Below are 20,652 nucleotides of genomic sequence, written 5' to 3' on the forward strand. Positions count from 1 at the left end.
CCAGCTGTGGCCTCACCGGTGCCAAATAGAGGAGAATAATCACTTCCCTTGATCTGCTGGCAATGCTCCTACTAATGCAGCCCAATGTGCTGTTAGCCTTCCTGGCGACAAAGGCAAACTGTTGACTCTGATCCAGCTTCTCATTCACTATAATCCCCAGGTCCTTTTCTACAGAACTGCCGCTTAGCCGGTTGGATCCCAGCCTGTAGCAGTGCCTGGGATTCTTCCGTCATAAGTACAGGACTCTGCACTTGTCCTTGTTGAACCTCATCAGATTTATTTTGGCCCAATCCTCCAACTTGTCTAGGTCACTCTGGACCGTATCCCTACCCTCCAGCGTATCTACCTCTCCCCACAGTTTAGTGTCATCCACAAACTTGCTGAGTGTGCAATCCCTCCCATCATCCAGATCATTAATAAAGATGTTGAACAAAACCTTTTAATTTAATCATCTCATTTTGCTTTTAATGTAAACCAGCCCAGAGCTGAGTTTGAAGTGAAGTGACTGTTCACTCCAGTGAAAGTCTGAGGCTGTGCTTTTGTCTCTCTCTAAAGGCTCAGTCAGCTGTGGTATTTCTCTGAGCTGGCCAGGTGAGGGCTGGCCACTGTGGGGCAGATGGTTGGGGCAAATTCGGGACTAGGAAAATGCTGGGGTCCCCCTGCACATAGTAACCAAGCTGGCAGAGAGCAGGGTGGGGCTGCTGTGCTGTAGGCAGGCTATGGGGGCCTGAGCGCTGCCCCAGGGCTGAACAGCACATAGACACTCAGGGCCCTGCATGCTTATCTGCTGGCTATGGGTGTCCAGATTGTGAGCCTCAGCAACAGAACATTTAAGGCACCCAGAGTTACAGGGCAGGCGGTGACACAACCCCTCACCCCCAGAATGTGACCGAGCATGAGGGGCTCAGTCTATGTAGCGGTTGCTGAGAAAGTTCAGGGGGATGTCACAGGGCCAAGGGATCTTTAATCCAGGAGACACTGACAGAGCACACTGCAGTGGGTGGAGGCTGCAGCTGGACACAGTCACAGGGGCAATTGGAGATGCAATGGGCCCCAGGAGGCTGGGGCCAGGCTGACTCAGGCACCTGTTGGGATGAAGGGGTGTTGGAGGCAGTGCTGGCAGAGGACAGCTGAGCCGGGCAATGCTCCTGGCACTGGTCCATCCTGCTAGGCCGGAGCCATGCCCTCCCATGGCCTGTGTGAACCATGGCAGACAGCCGTCCTCAGTAACTCAGCCTGGCTCCCGGTGGTTCCATGCTTTGCTTTATTTCCGCTGTTCATTCCTAACATGCACTCCATGGGAACGCCTCCATCAGGCCCCCCATCTGGTCTTGGTAGATCCTGTCGAAGGCCTCGCTCTGTGCCACCGTGAAATGGTTCTTCCAGTCCCCACAGATGCCTGTGAAATCAAGAGAGGCGTCAACTCAGGATTTGCACCGTGGCCAGCGAGGGGTTGGGTCAGAGCGTCTCTTCCCGCACCCTGCACATCAAGGGGAGCTTGCTCCCAGAAGGAGGGGCTAAGCCCACCCAGTTCCCAGCAAGCACTCCTGGCTCTGCTCCCTGGTTTATCCTCCTGGAGGGCTGCAGTGGGGTTGCCAGAGCCTGGCTCCCCCAGAGATGGGGTCAACCCCATGGGGCTGGCTCACAGCAGCTCCCCTCACTGTCACTACTGGGGGGCGCAGACTCACCACCCCAGCAGCTTGGGAGGCAGTGCCCTAGGGCATCCATCTCCTCACCCTTCCTCAGGAACGTGCCCTTCTCCTGATCCATGATGTCCCCGGGGAGTAGCGTCGAGTTGCACATCTTGTTCTCCTGCATGGCCCTGAAGGAGGCGTTCTTCACCACCGATGTGATAGCTCCCTCATCCAGCTCCTGCTCCAGGAACTGGCAGAGTCGCCGCACGCTGCCCCTCAGGTCCTGAGGGAAAACAACAGCCTCAGTAACCATAGCACGGCTTGGCAGAGCCCCCCACGCTGCTCCCAGTGACAGTAATTGGGGCGTGGCATAGCAGAGCCCCCCCAACCTCTGGCAGACAGGGTCGGTGACATTACCTGGGGCCTGGCCTAGCAGAGCCCCCCCTATGCTGCCCTTGGCAGGCAGTGACAGTAACCATGGCACAACCTGGCAGAGCCCCCTATGCTGCCCTGGGCAGGTGGTGACTAGGGTTGTCAATCCTCCGGGTTTTGCCAGGAGTCTCCCAGAATTGGGCTCTATCTCCTGGAGGCTACGAGATTTTAGGTGCTAAAAGTCCAGTGGTGCAGCGGGATAAGGCAGGCTCCCTGCCTGCCCTCGCCCTGCACTGCTGCCGGAATTGGCAACATGTCCCCCCCGCCCCCTGGCGGGGAGGACAGGAGGTCTCTGCATGTTCCCTGTGCCCCATGTACCAACTCCCATAGCTCCCATTGGCCGGGAACTGCACCAATGGGAGCTGTGGGGGTGGTGCCTGCAGGCAGGGGCAGCATGCAGAGCCCCCTGCCCCCCCAAGGGGCCGCAGGGATGTTCTGGCTGCTTTTGGGAGCAGCACAGGGGCAGGGAGCCTGCCTCACCCTGCTGCCCCCCAACTGGGAGTCACCCAAGGTATGTGCCACCTGGCTAGAGCACGCACCTCCGCCTGCACCCCAACCCTCTGGAGCCCCCTCCTGAACCCAACTGCCTCCCAAAGCCCACACCCCTCACCCCTTCAAACTCCCTAATCCCTTGACCAAGCCCAGAGCCCCCTCCCAGAGCCTGCACCCCAACTGCCTCACTCAGCCCTGAGCCCCCTCCAGCATCCAAATTCCCTCCCAGAGCTTGCATCCTGCATCCCCTCCTGCACCCCAATGCTCTCCCCCAGGCACAGCCTGAAGCTGCCTCTCACACTCTGAATCTCTCCCGCACCCCATCCTGCACCCCAACCCCCTGCCCCAACCCGGTGAAAGTGAGTGAGGGAGGGGGCAGCCAGGGACGGTTACAGTAACCGGGGCCTGGCCCAGCAGAGCTCCCCCCCACCTGGCAGACAGGGATGGTTACAGTAACCAGAGCTTGGCCCAGAAGAGCCCCCCCGACTGAAGCTATTCTGGGAGATTCCCCCCCCCATTACGTAATGTCATTTTCTCAAAATATCCTATTTAAATCTCCTGGATTGCTTTCAGTAGTCACTGGGAAACCAATGCTGAATCTGGGAGACTCCCAGCCAATGCTAGGATTGACAACCCTAGGGGATAGTGACAGTAACCAGGGCAGGGCCTGGCAGACAGGGCTGGGGGATGAGGACAATTTCCAAACCCTGGATTATGTCTGCACTGAAATGCTGTGAAACATGGATGTCAATGGAGCAGCTGGACAGGCATGGAGCTGATTCACTCCCGCACTCCCACTGGTTCACATGGCGCAGCCTACTGGACCTTAACGGGGTGACTCCTGATTTACATCATGAGGAGTTAGGGGAATCAGCATCATTGACTCCAGTTCAGTTACTCCTGATTTACCCCAGCCGGGGAGCTGGCCGATTGACTCCAGTAGAGCTATGGCCAGTCTACAACAGCGGGGGATGTGGTTGGGTCACTTTACCTGCTGCAGCTCTTCGTAAGTGATGAAGAAGAAATTATTTTTGCCCTTCATTTCCATCCAGCCTCTGACATGATCAAACCAGGATCCGTGGGGCACTGCAGGGGCAGAGAGCAGAGAGGGGTGGGGCTGTGAATGTCAGCCAGAGAGTCAGCACAGCGGGGACTCTCATATGGGCAGGGAATGTTCCTGCCAGGCTGCGAGGAGACACTCCAATGGAGACTCCTAGAAATGTCAGGCTGGAAGGGCCCTCAAGAGGTCATCACGTCCATCCCTCTGCGGCAAGGCAGGGACGAGTCACCCTAGATCAGCCCTGGCAGGGGTTTGTTCAACCTGTTCTTGGAAACCTCCAGTGACAAGATCCCACAGAGTCACCTGTTCCAGAGCTGAGGTATCCTTGGAAAGTTTGTCCTACTATCTAACCTACATCTGCCTTGCTGCACATTGAGCGGATTCCTTCTTGTCCTCCCCTGGGTGAACACGGAGAACAGTGGATCCCCATCCTCTTTACAGAAACCTTTCCCATATTTGCAGACTGTTCTCCGGTCCCCCCCCAGCTTCCTCCCCTCTGGACTGAACATGCCCTATTCTTCCAACCTTTCCTCATAGGCCGAGGTTGCCAAACCTCTTTGAACCTTTGTTGCTCTTCTCTGGACTCTCCTCAGTTTCTTCCCGTCTTTCCTAAGGACACAGTCCCCCAGCTGACACCTCACCAGTGCCTAGTGCAGGGCAATGCTCTGGCAGACGAACACTCTTGTTAACATCCCCCAGAACGATAGCAGCCTTTTGTGCAGCTGTCCCATTGCTGACTCACGTTGAATTCGTGAGTCACTCTAACCCTCAGATTCTTTGCAGCAGTGCCACCCCCTAGCCAGTTATTCCCCACTATGTAGCTGTGCAGTTAGTTTGACATGTGATGGACTTGCTGCTCATGTCACCCTAATGAGATGAGACTAAAGAGTCCCAATACCATTAGGCCCGTGCCCTGAGAACCCTCTCTGCCCCCAGGGAATGGCTAGGGGCAGGAGCTGGGACCAGAGAGCCCTGGTGAATACCCCGCCACATACCACTGCTCAAGGCTGCAGAGTGATGGGATTGTGGAGTCATTGGGATCTGCTCCCTGCCCAGCAATGTGGGGCAGCAATGTGGGGCAGTCTGCGTCTGGGGCTGGCCAGGCTTGAATCTGGTATGTCACCTCCCATGTCCCAAGACGTCCCTGGCCCTGAAGCCGCACTCACCATCCCCGCTCAGAAAGTCCCGCAGGAACTGCTCAAAGGACTCGGGATCCTCGTACGAGCTGCACATCTTGGAGAAATAGAAATAGGAGACCAGGACGTCCTTGGGATTGCGGAGTGTGTAGACCACCTGGAGGGGAGCGCAGGCAGGGTCGGACCAGCGGCGTATTAGCGCCTAGGCCAACAAGGCCTAGGCCTAGGGCAGCAAATTTGCAGAGGTGGCAAATTTATAATAGCAGCCAGAGGCTGCTTCCCCCCGTGCCGGTTCACGCCCTCCGCCCCCACCCCAACTCCACCCCTTCCCCACCCCCTCCCTGCCCCTATTGGTCTCCACTCCTTCACCAAATCCCCACCCCGGCCCGCCTCCTCTCCTGAGTGCGCCGCATTCCCCCCTCTTCCCCCCTCCTTCGCAAACCTGCTTCGTGCACAAGCACTGGCAGGGAGTGGGGAGAAGCAGCACCTGGCGGCGTGCTCAGGAGTCGGAGCGGAGGTGAGCTGGGGTGGGTGGCGCGGGGAGCTGCTGGGGGGGTGGCAATTATTTCAGGGGCTAGGGGTGGCAAAATCATTAATCCACCCCTGGGTCGGACCAAGACATAGGCTGGGGGGCAAAGGGCAGGGACTGGCACAGGAAATGCTGTTCTCCTATTACCTCTCCTACAGATCAGGGAGCCCCTGAAGCGCTCTGCAGAGCAGAGCTGCCAGCATCACCCTCCTGGCTTGACTGTCCTCGGGTGTCCAGCCATTGGCCCCAGAGCCAGGTAAACACCCGTTGCTCCATGGGGGCAGCGTTAAAGCACTTGGAATTCAGGCACAAGCTTAAGGCACATGCCCCACACCCTACTCCCTATGTGTGACACTCTGCACCCCAAAGAGACATTCTGCACCCATATTCACCATGGTGATATGATTCGGATAGATTTTGTACAAAGCATGCCTTGTGAGGTGTCATTCTAAAAGTCTTAATCTGTTGAACATTAATATCCTGTTAAATTCTATGTGCTATGATTGTATGCGAAGTTATGAAATTTGGCGATGTGTGTGCCACTGAAACTTGTAAGTTTGGGGACACCCACAAGCAGCCTTTGAGGTGCAACAATAAAAAGGCCAAACAGTGTTGATGACCTATTGAGGAAATACACACACTCACAAGGATTACCCCAGGAACTGTGTAGAACAGAAACCTCTCAGAGATAGCACCAGACAATGGGAACCGTTTGACTCAGCAAAAGAGCTTTCCAGTAATTTGGAAGAAGATATAAAAGGGGGAAGTGAAATCATGACAGGACCTCACTCTCCCTACAACACAATACCCAAGAATACCAGAGGAAAAGACTGAATTGGGGGACAGGCAGGTGCCTGGTGCCAGGCAGGAAAGAAGAAAGCCCTGCCTGTGTATGAAACATCAGCAAATTGCTTGTACTATGTAACAGGGTGAGACACTGCTTGATTCAAATCCTATTTAGTATATTAGGCTTAGATTGCATTTTTGTTTTATTTCTTATGGTAACTATCTTTGATCTGTTTGCTATCATTTATAATCACCTAAAATCTACATTTCTGTGGTTAATAAATCAATTTTATATTTTATATATAAAACAGTGTGGTTTAAGTGAAGTTCTTGGGGGGGTGTGGAAATCTCAGCTCAGTTAACAAAGGCTTTGTGTTATTCCTCTCCACATTGAGGGAGGGGAAGACTGGGTAATAACTAATATATTGTTCATGTTTTTGACTAGGGCAAGACGGTACAGCTCTGGGGTCCTAGTCTGGGGAATATTTTGGCTGTAGCCTCTCTATTGTTGGCTGGTAGAGCATTCATGAACACAGCTGGTGTGGCCACTGCCTGTGGATGTTGCTGTGAGTGCAAGCTTGGAGGGCTTTGCAGCTTGCCACAACATCACAGTGTGAGAGGGTACCCAGATTGGTAAAACAGAAGGCTTGGCTGTACTCCAGTTCCAGGTGGCACCCTGGGGAGGACCTGTCACACTATGGATCTGCATCTTAGCCCTTGCCACCCCAGCTTTGAATCATAACCCCCTCCCGGCTCTGTACTGTAACCCCCATGCGCAGCCTGCCTGGCCCACCTTGGCCCTGGAGCCAAAGAAGGATGTGGGGAAGAGCTGGATGGGGAGGTGGCAGGTCAACAGACGGGGTCGGGGATAGCTCAGTGCAGACTCCAGCCCCAGGCGGGTAGTGAACCAGGGCACACGGGTGGAGTTGAGGACGGCTCGGTTCCAGGCTGGGTCCCCGCCACTGCGGATCAGGCTCAAGATCTCGATCATCCACACTGTGCCTGGGAGACAGGGAGTTTCTGTCAAAGGCGCCTTGTGGGGTGTGGAGCTGTTTCTGGGCACAGCATGCCTCCCTGGGCCAGTGGAGCCCACAGGGCTGAGCCCCACCACTGCCCCTATAGCCCTCCCAGCCTTCTCCTATAGCCCTCCTCACCGTCCTCCCCATAGCCATCCAAGCCTCCTCACGCCATCCCCTATAGCCATCTCAGTGCCCCTGAGCCATCCCCAACCCCCAATAGACACCCCAGACACACTCAGCCCTCCCCATCCTCTCCCTGATAGCTGCGCTGGCCACACCCAGCCCTCCCCATGCCCCACATAACCGGATTCTAGGATAACAGGTTACCCCTCCCCTCCTTCCCAGGGCCCTCTCCCACCACCCTGACCCGGGATGATCCCCCATCCATGCCTGCAGTACCCTACCTGATTTGGGGTAGGTGACGTTGAAGACATCATCATCCTGCACCTGGAACTCCTTGTGGGCGAAGCGCAGGCTCTGTTCAGAGTTATATGCAGGGGGGAACTTGATGCCCTGGTATGTGACATACTCTACTGCCATTGCCCGGCCTCGCAATGCCTGAGATGACCAGCCCTGCAGGGAGATGCAGGAGCCTGTCACCATGTGCAAGGGCCTGCATTTACCTGATTGCAGACCCATCTCCCGCCCTCCTCCCCCTTCCAGCACTGTGCATCCTGCCACAGGGCATCGGGCCTTGCATCAACCCTCCTGCAGACCCATCTCCCCTCCTGCACAGCACTGTACACCCTGCCAAGGGGGCATTGGGCCTGCATCTACCTGACTACAGACCCATCGCTCCCCCCGTTTCTTCACTGCCTGGACAGCGCTGATATGCAGCCCTGGAGCGGGCTGCAACTGGGAAAAGGAGTGAAAGTAGCTGAGGGAGTAGCTGACCACAGGTGTGGCCAGCCCAGTCAGGCCACAGCTGGCCCTATAAAGGGGCTGTGAGCCAGACACTAGAGGAATTTGACTCTAGCCCTGGATTGAGAAGGACCTGGTTGCCTGGGAGCAAGGTGCCTGAAGCAGAGCAGAGCAGAGCAGAGCAGAGCTAGGAAAGGGCCAAGGGAGCTGGGCAGCTCCAGCCTGATAAAACCCCAGGCTGCAGGTTTTGTTGAAGGCCCACAAAGGTTCTGGGGTGGAGAGGGGCAGCCTGGGGAGAGACAGAGGCAGCAGATCCAATCCCCTTGCCAATGATGAGTGGCCATTACAGACTGCAGTCTGCCCTGGTGAGGTGGGCTTAGAGGGTTGGGGGTTCCTGTGGGAGGGGAGACCCAGAGTGTGGGGGTACTGCTGGGGCACCCTGAGGTAAAGGGCACTGGGGTCTGTGAGGGATATGGGGCCTAAGGCAGGTGAGACACTGACCAGAAGGAGGTGCTCCAGAGCTGGGAAAGAGCTAATTCCCAGACACCAGCAGGAGGTGCTGCACCAGTGAGTTGTTGCTTTGCTACAAGCTCCCATGGGCATCTCCTACCCAGCCCCAACCCTGAGCATGCCTCACCACTGCAGTGGGTGCCCCACGCACATCTCTCTGCTGGGCACCCCTCCCCCGGTTACCCTCTACCCAGCCCCCTCTCTGCTGGGCACCCCTCCCCAGAAAAGAGCTTTCCCCCTTGCAAGGATTAATGGCTGACTGCACTGAGGAGTGCTTGCTCCAGCCCTGCCAGGCCCCTGGTTATAGTCTCCCTCCTCTGCAAGCCATGTACTCACCTGCCCAGATGGCTCTGCCTGGGGGTGTGGGAGGCAACAGTCAGGGTGTGAGGTCCCTGGGAGCTCAGGGGATCGACCCCTGCCAGGGAAGAGAGGCCAGAACAGACGGTCTCTCTGCAGTACCCCAAACCCTGGCCTGGCACAGCTCTCGGAGATGTGGGGACGAAGGTCTGCCACGGGGAGGGATCAGGGAGCCAGGCCCTGCCCAGCCCCTGAGGCCAATGATTTCCAGGCGAGACAAAGTCCAGGTGGTCAGCCCCTTCCCGAGCACAGAGGTGGAGACACACATAGGGCCAGAGATCCCTACCCCATTCTCTGCCCGTGCACCACAGCCTGCCCACAGAAACCAGCTGAGGGGGTAGGTGTGCGGCAGGGGCCGAGAATGGGAGAAGGTGGATGGGGATAGAGATAGAAGGGGTGTGTGGGGGGGAAGGAGAGAGAAGATGGAGTGTATGGACGCAGTCTGAGAGAGAGAGGGCAAGAGACAGACAAACCTAGACAGGAATGGCTGGGGTGGCTGCTGTTCCCATTCAGAGCCAGCAGGAAGGGCCGGGAGAAGATGGGCACAGAGCGTTGTCTGTGTGCTCCATAAAAGGTTGAAAGGGGTTTCAATGGGGATTCTTCTCAGGGGACTCGGCAGGATATCCCAGACCACACTGAACGGGTTCTTGTTTTAACAGTGAGCGACCAAGGATTGGTTACCACTGTAACCCTCACTGGCCCTGGGGACACCCCTGTATAGCCACAGCTGGCCCCATTCCAGGGGCTGACTCTCCCTCTCTCAGGCCCCTTTATGCTGCCAGAGGCACTGAGTGTCACCAAGAAGCCGCCCTGGGTGTCCGGTGCTAAATTAGGAAGCTGTCACTTGCTCCCCGGCTGGGGTGGCTCTGGGAGAAGCAGGGGAGGATGCAGATGCTGCAGAAGCAGGGACAAGCAGGGTATGGCACAGGCAGGCGGCAATGCCAAGCCAGAGAGCAGTGAGGCCAGGCTGGGACCAGACACCTCTGGCCCACTCTCGTCTACACCATGCCTCCACCTCAGCTTCCCTAGCAGGGGTTCGCTGCCGGTGTCAGGACAGCTGTCTGCAGCCAGAGGGCAGGGTGAGCGGGGCTAAGGGCCGGATTTTCAAGGGTATTTTGGTGGCCAGAGATGCAGATAGGTGAGATTTTGTGAGATTTTCAAAAGCACCTTGGCACAGCTGGGCACTGCTCTGTGTCTTCAGGTGCCTAAAAATCAGGCCCAAGGTGCTTTGCTTTGTTTGTGTAGGGCCTGGGCCACATGTAGGGGTGTGTGTACATGTCCAGCACTTGGCACCACGGTCACACAGCTGCTAGTGCTACTGCCAGATAAGTATTAAACAATAAATGAGCCTTGCTCAAAGGGCAGATTCAGGATCCCCGGTCTGTGCCTGAGCATGAAGGATCCTCCAAGTGTGGAGGAGGCAGAGAAAAAGGGGAGCCCTGGCTGTGAGCAGTGGTGGATTAGCCACTGGACTGCCGGGGCCTGGGCCTAGGGGCCCTGGCCAAGTGGGGGGCACCCTGGAAAAAATTATTTGCAGTAGCAGACCAGGGTGAGGGAAGCCCCCATCCCTAGCAGAAGCCATGGGATGGAGGAAGCCCCCCTGTTTTGTCCCCTCACCCATCCCCAGCAGAAGGTGGAGGGTGGCAGGGCAAGCCCCCCATGCCCAACCCGCTCTCCGGCAAAAACACCAAGCAGACGAAGTGGAAGGAGTTCCAGTGCCCCGGCCCTGGTCCCCTGCAGAAAGCGCAGGGGGTAGTGGTGGAAGCCCCAGCACCCGGACCCCCACTGCAGCCCTGGGGCTGGAGGAGCTCTCGCTCCCTGCTGCGGCCCTGGGCCGTGTTGCAGGGACAGAGCTTCTCTAGTCTTGGGGCCACAGTGGAGGGGGTGGGGCAGAAAGGAGCAAAAAGGGATTGCAAGGCTGCAATTGGGGGGGGGTGGAATGGGGACCAGTGTTCCCTCTAATTTTTCCCACACATGTGGAATGAATATTGTTATGTGCACATCACCTCCATATTGATGCACACAACAAAATTCATGTGGCAGGGCTGGGGCCGAGGGGTTTGGTGTGTGGGAGAGGGCTCAGGGCTGGGGCAAAGGGTTGAGTTGTGTGTGGGGGGGTGAGGGCTCCAGTTGGGGGGGGTGTGGTCTCTGGAGTGGGGCCAAGGATGAGGGGTTTAGGGCATAGGCTTCCCCGGGGCTGCAGCGTGGAGAGAGGATTCCCCTCAGCTCTCTCTTGCCTCAGCAGCACCTGGGCTGGGGTGGGAGAGGCACCTCTCCCTGCTGCTGCAGGCCCAGGTTGGGGCTGGGGGAAGGGCACATCTTCCCGCCGTGGTAGGTCCGGGGAAGGGGGGGGGAGGCATCTCTCCCCATCACAGCCCTGAGTACCTGTGCAGCGTTTAATAGGCTGCTGTGCGGCCACATGGCTTAGAGGGAATTTAGGGGGGGATCTGGGGTGGAACGGGGCGGGCCTGAGGAAGGGGCAGAAAAGGGTGGGGTATGGGTAGGACCCGCAGGCGGAAGGGGCCGAACTTGGGCTGGGCCGTAGGCAGAAGGGGGCAGGAGGCGCCCCCACTTGCTCTGGCCTAGGGCCCCAGGGAAACTTCATCCATCTCTGGCTGTGAGGGCCAGGATCTCTGGAAGGGCTCAGCACCGAAGGAGCCCTGTGGATAAAGCCATACCTGTGGGTGCTGAGCCGTTCTGGAGATCTGGGTCTCTCTCTCGCCAGTTCTGCTCCCCCACCAGCAAACTTGGCTGACTATGCCCAGGGACCTGCCCGGAAGCCCCAAGGATGAGCTAGCTGCCGTGTCTGGAGCACGGCCATTCCCCAGGTTCCATTCCATCCCACCTCCTGGCTCCTTGGGAGAACTGGCCCCTGGAGACACTTAATAAAAGGCTGGTGACGCTGCCGATCTGATGGGCAGCCTCCGCTCTCACTGCAGCCAGAGTCTGACCATCATCAGAAGCCACTGCCAAAAGTCACACTTCTTATAGCGAGGAAACAAGCACCAGCGACATGGCTTGGCCCCCAGCACGGCCAGGGATGAACTTGGCAAGGGAGAGAGGCTGAAAAGTTGTTTCACCAGGCACCTAAAGGTGCAGTGTCCAGCCCGGATTGTCCCAGGGTTGTGCAGAGGAAGCATGTTTCTGTGTGAAACCCTCCAGGAAGTGCAGTGGGTGGGGTCTTTAAACAGCCTTGTTGTTGGCAGCTGTGCAGGAAGCCAAGGGAGGCGCCTGAAAAGCAAGGACTTCACCTAGAGTCTGCTCAGCCCGGAGCAGCAAACCACAGAGCATGCAATAGAGCAGCATTGCTCAGGCCTGCTCTGCAATACAACCCCCCCACTCCCCGCCCTAGACTCAGCTCTGCACAACTCTGTCAGCGTCGCTAATGCTGTAAGGGGCCGGGGTGTAGCTATGTCGGCAGAGGAATGCCCTCTGTCAGCTCAAGCTGCATCTCCACTGGTGTGTGTTGCTGGCATAGCTATACCATCCAAGGCTGTGTAGTGTAGACAAGCCCTCAGGTTGTAAGCAGGGAGGAATACACTCCTCCAGCCTACAGAGCCCCTGTGTTAGGGCTAGTGAGTCATGTATGCCAGGATCTACGGAGGGACTTGGGCATTGTGACGCTGAGGGTTGCAATGCTTGCCTTTTAGGTGCCTAGAAAATCACAGGCACACACTGCAATTCCCAAAGGCTAGCTTGGCACTTGCGCTCCCTGTGTGATGTGTGGGGAGAGATGGCAGCTGGGAATGGGATCCCCAAAGCCAGCACCTGGAGCAGCTCCCTGCCTATGCCAGCTACAGGGAGATGCTGATGAGAGGGGTGTGAGCTGAGCCCTGACCATCTCACTGTATTCAATGCCTGTGTCCAGGCTGCAGGGAGGGGCCTAGTGCAGTGCCCCTTGGCTAAGCTATGCTTTGCCCGCCCTCCCTCCCTCCCAGTCCAGTCAGGTCCCCTTTCAGGATCTCGAAGGCCCAACAGCGTCATGAGGGATCCCACAAGACAGTGGGGGCAGCAGCCATGACGGTGAAGCTTGCTCCTTCCAGTCTGCTGCCCCATCCCTGCACTCCAGTGTGGTGCATGCCCCCCGCCCCGCCTCCCCAAAGGTACACATCAGCCGGCTATGGGTGGCTGCCCCATCCTGTTGGCAAAAACTGATCAGGCACATTTTGGTGACTTTTGAATCCCATTTCCAGACTCTCTGGGCACATTGCTATGCCAGCAGGACACCGTATCTCAGCTCTTCTTAGGGACACAAACCAGACCGTCTGCCACCCTCCCACCTGGCTGCCTTTCGTAAACAGGGGCTGAGCTGGCCTTTCACGCCTCAGACAGCTCAGTGCAGGAGCCTTGGCAAAGCCAGCCTGGCATGAGGGGTGTGCCCAGCCCCTGGCTGGGGGGCAGCACAGGGGTATGGCCAGAATGCATTGCGTAGTAGCTGTTCTCTGCACCCCAGCAGCCACAGGGGAGCAGAGTGTGAGTTAGAGCCACCTGTCAGGGTTCTTTCCCCACGCTGAACTCTAGGGTACAGGTGTGGGGACCTGCATGAAAAGACCCCCTAAGCTTATTTCTACTACCTTAGGTTAAAACTTCCCCAAGGCACAGTCTCTGACCTTGGATTAAACGCTGCCACCACCAAGTGATTTAACAAACAATCAGGGAAAGGACCACTTGGAGTTCCTATTTCCCTAAAATATCCCCCCAAGCCCTTATACCCCCTTTCCTGGGGAGGCTTGAGAATAAACAAGATGAGCACAAACCAGCCTTGGAATTTTAAGACCCAAAAAACCCAATCAGATTCTTAAAACAGGACTTTATTAGAAGAACAAAAAAGATAAGAGAACAACTCTGTAAGATTAGAATGGAAGATAATCTTACAGGCCGTCAGATTCAAAACATAGAGAATCCCTTTAGGCAAAACCTTAAATTACAAAAAGACACACAAACAGAAATACGCATTTCCTCCAGCACAGTGAATTTCACAAGCCAAAACCAAGAAAACCTAATGCATTTTCTAGCTAGATTACTTACTAACTTTACAGGAGTTGGAGGGCTTGCCTCCTTGATCTGTTCCCAGCAAAGGTCTCACACAGACAGACAAAAGCCTTTCCCCCCCCTCCAGATTTGAAAGTATCTTGTCCCTTCATTGGTCGTTTTGGGTCAGGTGTCAGCCAGGTTACCTGAGCTTCTTAACCCTTTATAGGTAAAAGGACTTTGCCTCTGGCCAGGAGGGATTTTATAGCACTGTATACAGAAAGGTGGTAACCCTTCCCTTGATATTTATGAGACACCCCAAGGTTGCTGTCCAGGGACCAAGTAAGGGAGCACGAAGGTGGCTTAGAGAAATGGCTCTCAACCAGAGATACGTGTACCCCTAGGGGTACTCGGAGGTCTTCCAGGGAGTATATCAATTTATCTAGACATTTGCCTAGTTTTACAACAGGCTACATAAAAAGCACTAATTTCATACAGACAATGACTTGTTTATACTGCTCTATATATTATACACTGAAATGTAATACAATATTTATATTCCAATAGATTTATTTTATAATTGTATGGTAAAAATGAGAAAGGGAGCCATTTTTCAGTAATTGTGTGCTGGGACGCTTTTGTATTTGTGTCTCATTTTGTAAGCAAGTAGTTTTTCAGTGAGATAAAACTTGGAGGTACACAAGACAAAGGCGACTCCTGAAAGGGGTACAGTAGTCTGGAAAGACTGAGACACTGGCTTAGAGCCCCCCCCTCCCTTTATGCCTTCCCCAAATGCAGAGTCACTGAGGGTCAAGGCATGGAGCCAGGCTGCCCTTCACCCAAGAGACCTGCTGCCACCGGACCCCATAAGCGCCTGTCTGCCAGCAAAGCCGCACTGCATTCCCTAGCTGGTGGATCAGGCCCTTCCCCCTTTGTGACAGCCCAGGTGCTAGGGTGCAGGGCATTCCCAACCACTTTCCCCAGTGCTCAGCCATCTTGCTGTGGCCCTGGGTGGGCAGATGCCTAGTCAGAGCCGTTTCTCTCAGCCGGCCACTGATAGCTCCTGCCACAAATAACCCAGCCAGGCAGAGGAGCAGCAACAGTCATTAAAGGAGCCCCACAGAGAGAGATACAGGGCGGTTGTGCCCCCTTTGGGGTGCTGGGCACAGAGGCCTGGCGGTTTTGTTGATGTTTAAAGGAGTCTCTTTCCTTCAGCTTGTTTTTCCCATGAGGGCAGGACTTTTCTACCCGTCTGCATGCCTGGCAAGCTGCGGGGCTGGCAGGGTCCCCCCACCACAGCCAGCTTGGAAGTGCCACCAGGCCAGGGAGAGGGGCGTGGGTGTTACTGGATTCTTTAGAACTCGTTGGTCTTACTGGTGCCTGTTTGACTCTGCCGCCCTGCAAACAGCTGGGAGAGATGATCTCTTTGTTAAAGACTCGGTGCCCTGCCTCACAAGTATGGGTCGAGTCAGCTCATGGTCCCCTCCTCGGACTCTCCCAGCCCACTCTCCAGCAACAGCAGGACAGACAAGTCTTGAGACCCCTGTTATTTCTAAGGTTAAAAATAAGGAAGGAATCCCCTCACCCCTTTATAACACAGCAACAAAACCCTGGTAGGCTCCTGGAGGAACGACCCTGCAGGAGGAAGTGAAAATATTCCCTTTATTTTTAACCCAACTTTAAATAGGCAGCAGATATTTCTCTTTGTGGGTCTCCTGCAAGCCTTGTGTCGCCCCAAGGGCTTGTGGCAAAGAGGCATTCTGGGCCACAACCAAATGAAGGGCGACTGGCTTTACACAGAGATTGGTTGCCTCTCGTCTTCAGTCCCCAGCTGTTGGGCAGGGAGCGCCAGGGGCTGTTCCCAGGTCGGACTGGATGGTCACAATAGGCCTTTGGGCCTCACAATTTAGTGATCTGGCTGGGCAAAGGCAGCCAGAACTGATGACTAGGGATCTCTGTTTGGTGCCGTGTCACCCCACAGACAGGGCCACGGCCACACAGCCATGCTCACCTGAGCTCTCCTGTGGGTACGTCCCCAGGCAGCTGGAAGGATGCCTCCCCACCTGGGTAGACAGACATACACTAGCACACTAAACACAGCAGTGCAGCCCCCGAGTCCTGGGCAGTGGCTCAGGCATGTACCCGGGGGTGGCTGGCTCCTCCTGCAGCAAAGGCCTCCGTGGCCACATGGGGGCTAGCTCAAGTAGAGCGAGCATGTGTCTGTGCATGTGGGCTGGGAAGGAAAGTCACTATTTCCTGGCCTTCCCACCCAGGCCCCCCTCGTCTGTCGCACTAGGTCAATTCTGTGTGCCCTCCAGGTAGGTTGAGTGGGCAGCATAGGATGGGCAGTGGTCTCCCTGCTCGATCTGCACTTTAATGATGGACTTCTTCTTGTTGGACATGGTGGCCTTCACCTGAATCTCCTGGTTAGTCACCTCCAGCTGGCCATCCTGGTCATCAATGAGCCTCATTTTCTGGAAGGACTCGCACTTATAAGGAGGATCGTGGCTGTACATATAGTGGTAGAGGTGTTCCATGCTGTGGAAGTGCTTCCTGCCCGTGAAGAGCTCAATGGCAAACTCAATGCTGTAGAGGAAGCGGTCGAAGGGGTTGGAGAACATGATGGCCAGGGTGAAGGCTTTGGATTCGTAGCTCAGCACCCCGACGCTCCCGCGGGCTGTGTAGCTTGTTTTCACAAACAGGAAGCTCTCCGAGGAGCTGGGGAGGATCTGGGGCACAGGGTCTATTAGGGCATGGCCGCTGAAACAGTAAATCCTGGAGGAAAACACCACAGGGTTCCTTCATTACACAACATCCCTAACAATAATTCATTAATAACTGCGTCCCAGCAGCAGGGGAATCCTGACCCTAGGGCCTGGGGTGGGTCACAGCCCAGCCGCTCTTCTGCAGAGGGGCCACACAGGTCGCTGGACAAGGGAGTGCAGCCCCACCTGGGCCAGCCCCCAGGGCAGATGGCTCTTTCTGCATGACCAATGCACAAAGTGGTACTGGTTCCTAGCTGATAAAATGTTACGTGGTCATGCACATTATGTTATTAACTACAGTGTAGAGGCCACACACAGTCAGACGGACATCTCATACAGCTGCATATGAGTGTGTAAGTACACATGTATGTGTGTAGGTAAGCATGTGGGAATGTACATGTGGGTATGTGGAGATGGTGAACTAAATATACTGAACACCTTTACAATTAAGCACAGGCCATGTCACCTGCCCCCAGTCCATCTCCCTGGGACTTACTCTCCAACCTCCCAAGTAACTTCCAACAGCCATTTCCTCTCAAATCAACTGCCCAGGGAAATGTTTCCCCCCACCCTGAAAAAATGTGTTTTTTCCCCTAAAATACTCTCAGTCCTGGATACATAAAATATCCTGGCTTGAAGGTTGAATACAATCTTGTGCCCCTGCAGGGACAGAAACTTTAAATATAACCCAGAGGGCAGGGGGATTTGTGGTGAGCTAACGGGACATACAGCACTGACCTAATATACAAGAATGGATGGATAGATAGATGGGGTGTATGGGGATGGATAGACAGACGGACAGATATTCAGTAGCAGACACATACCCCACACCCTGGCACATCTGTCTAGACACCGGCCACAGGCTGACTTGGGAAGCCGCATGGACGGGGCTATGGGAACCTGCTTACCGTGGGTTCTTGAAGGTTATGTCTTTGGTGTTGTTGATTATCTGGATGCCTACACACCGGCCTGCAGCTGCCTCCTGAACCAGCTTTTCAATTTTAGCCATCTCGCAGCGATGAGAGATTGTTCAGCAATAGCTCCCGCGGAGCACTACCAGCCCCTCCCTGGACAAAACCGACTCACTGCCCTCCCAGCCCCTGGCCTAGCACCAGGTCCAGCGCTGGCTGCGTGTGCTTCCTGCTAGCTGAGATGGAGCCCAGGCTTTGCTGTGGGGCAGGGCTGTGAACAGGCAGGATGTGAGGGGGCAGGAAGCGTGGGCAGGGCTAATCTGCAAAAGGAAATCCTGGCTAATCAATCTCAGGGAGAGCCAAAACAATGACTGGGGAGGCTCATTGCCACCAGTGTGGGTTGCTTAACAGTTCTCGACAATCAGTTTGTTCTGCTCCTTACAGGGATCGACATGACCTGTACTCGTGCAGGACGGGGGCCCAGGGCACATCTGCTGGCAGCTCAATGGGCAGTCGTGGGCACACAAAGCGAACCTGGTGCTGGAGGGGCATAGGGAACGGGATGGCCGCACCAGGATCCTGTGTGCAGAAAAGGACAGGAATTATCCAGGAGCTGGAAAACCTCTCGTACAGAGACAGCTTGGAAAGCCGGGGATTGTTACCTTAGATGGGTTGGAGGAGAGAGGACAGGAAAGAAGATCCATAAATAATGAAGGGTCAGCAGAGAGATGATTGAACACTGAAAGGTGGATAAGGAATTGGTTAAAGGGGAGACTACAACAGGTCCTACTGAAAGGTGAACTGTCAGGCTGGAGGGAGGTTACCAGTGGAGTTCCTCAAGGATCAGTTTTGGGACCAATCTTATTTAATCTTTTTATTACTGACCTCGGCACAAAAAGTGGGAGCGTGCTAATAAAGTTTGCGGATGATACAAAGCTGGGAGGTATTGCCAATTCAGAGAAGGACTGGGATATCATACAGGAGGATCTGGATGACCTTGTAAACTGGAGTAATAGTAATAGGATGAAATGTAATAGTGAGAAGTGTAAGGTTATGCATTTAGGGATTAATAATAAGAATTTTAGTTATAAGCTGGGGACGCATCAATTAGAAGTAACAGAGGAGGAGAAGGACCTTGGAGTATTGGTTGACCATAGGATGACTATGAGCCGCCAATGTGATATGGTCGTGAAAAAAGCTAATACGGTCTTGGGATGCATCAGGAGAGGTATCTCCAGTAGGGATAAAGAGGTTTTAGTACCGTTATATAAGACACTTGTGAGACCTCACCTGGAATACTGTGTGCAGTTCTGGTCTCCCATGTTTAAGAAGGATGAATTCAAACTGGAACAGGTACAGAGAAGGGCTACTAGGATGATCCAAGGAATGGAAAACTTGTCTTATGAAAGGAGACTCAAGGAGCTTGGCTTGTTTAGCCTAATTAAAAGAAGGTTGAGGGGAGATATGATTGCTCTCTATAAATATATCAGAGGGATAAATACAGGAGAGGGAGAGGAATCATTTAAACTCAGTACCAATGTGGACCCAAGAACAAATGGATATAAACTGGTCATTGGGAAGTTTAAACTTGAAATTAGACGAAGGTTCCTAACCATCAGAGGAGTGAAGTTTTGGAATAGCCTTCCAAGGGAAGCAGTGGGGGCAAAAGATCCATCTGACTTTAAGATTAAACTCGATAAGTTTATGGAGGAGATGGAATGATGGGATAACGTGATTTTGGTAATTAATTTATCTTTAAATATTCATGGTAAATAGGCCTAATGGCCTGTGATGGGATATTAGATGGGTGGGATCTGAGTTACCCAGGAAAGAATTTTCTGTAGTATCTGGCTGGTGAATCTTGCCCATATGCTCAGGGTTTAGCTGATCGCCATATTTGGGATCGGGAAGGAATTTTCCTCCAGGGCAGATTGGAAGAGGCCCTGGAGGTTTTTTGCCTTCCTCTGTAGCATGGGGCACGGGTCATGGTCACTTGCTGGAGGATTCTCTGCTCCTTGAAGTCTCTAAACCATGATTTGAGGACTTCAATAGCTCAGACATAGGTGAGGTTTTTCGCAGGAGTGGGTGGGTGAGTTTCTGTAGCCTGCATTGTGCAGGAGGTCAGACTAGATGATCATAATAGTCCCTTCTGACCTTAGTATCTATGAATCTATGATTGGGAGCTTCTGGTCTCCCTGTCTCTTCACAGAGGAAAGGGACTTTCAATGCCACTAAAAGATGGGAAATTCAAAACGGAGAAAAGGAAATCTTTTATCACATGACATGCAATTTGCCAGTGGAACTCACTGCCACAGGAAGTCATTGAGGCCAAGAATTTAGCAACATTCAAAACAAGATTAGAGGAAGTGTCACTCAGTGGCTAGCACATTGGATGGGAACTCAGGAGTCCTAGGCTGTGCTCCTGGCTCTGCCACTGGCCTACTGGGTGACCTTGGGTGAGTCACTTTGCTGCTATATTCCTCAGTTTCCCCAACTGTGCAATCATGAAACTATCCCTTTGTCCATCCCCATATACACCTCTCTACCCATCTGCCCACCCTTCCCCATACTGATCCATCTAGAGTCCATCACTCTAACATGGCACAGTAGCTCAGCTGTCCCTGTGGGCAGTGGGGAGGGTAAATTGGCCCCTCTCTCACCGGGTGCTGTGAGCCTGTAACTCACTGTGGGACCCTGAGGTGTAGCAGGCCATGGCCCTGTGAAGCAGCAGCAGCTGTAAAGTCCCAAGTGGAGTGAGGGCACCATCATATGGCCATGGAACGTAGACAGGTCCCAGGGCTGCAATGGGAGCTGCCTGCAAAGCAGACAGGGCTCACTCCTTTCCCCCCTGAGGCCAGATTTAGGGACAGTCGACCCAGGCAGATGACCCTGGGGTGCTGAGTTTTAGGGGCACTGGGCTCGGGGTGCTGTTTGTGCCAAAAGGGAAAATAGAATGTTTGAATGTGACAGATGTAACTATACACCCCATATTCTTCATAGAAATATGGTTATATATGAATATGATATAACTAAGATATACTTTATGCAAGATGGGTCTTGTAAGGTATCATTGGAAAGGTTATGATTTACTGAATGTGTTTATCCAGTTTGTATGCATGTATCATTTTTGTATCTGAAGCTGGGAATATTGACCATGTTTCTGTATTTCAAATGTGCTGCGTTGGGTAA

The 20,652-nt window shown here is 54.3% G+C and overlaps 1 protein-coding gene across 4 annotated transcripts; it reads right to left on the reverse strand.

The window, feature by feature from the left end:
* Window positions 1-431: 431 nt before the first annotated feature.
* Window positions 432-12,054, reverse strand: SULT2A1 (sulfotransferase family 2A member 1). Of its 4 annotated transcripts, none has more exons than XM_043501293.1 (7): window positions 11,904-12,054; window positions 7,493-7,661; window positions 6,854-7,071; window positions 4,785-4,911; window positions 3,550-3,644; window positions 1,737-1,917; window positions 432-1,399 (listed from the first exon to the last, which is right to left on the reverse strand). In XM_043501293.1, exons 2-7 carry the CDS (start codon window positions 7,626-7,628, stop codon window positions 1,284-1,286), a joined length of 873 nt encoding a protein of 290 aa, XP_043357228.1. In that variant the 5' UTR covers window positions 7,629-7,661; window positions 11,904-12,054; the 3' UTR covers window positions 432-1,283. The 4 variants fall into 4 exon arrangements, with proteins under 4 accessions (XP_043357228.1, XP_038237011.1, XP_043357227.1 ...); XM_038381083.2 differs by having other exon boundaries at window positions 6,863-7,071; window positions 11,904-12,053; XM_043501292.1 differs by lacking the exon at window positions 11,904-12,054 and adding an exon at window positions 8,796-9,084.
* Window positions 12,055-20,652: the final 8,598 nt, after the last annotated feature.

The sequence above is a fragment of the Dermochelys coriacea genome, chromosome 23 (genome assembly GCF_009764565.3).
Source record: "Dermochelys coriacea isolate rDerCor1 chromosome 23, rDerCor1.pri.v4, whole genome shotgun sequence".
Classification (NCBI taxonomy): domain Eukaryota; kingdom Metazoa; phylum Chordata; order Testudines; family Dermochelyidae; genus Dermochelys; species Dermochelys coriacea.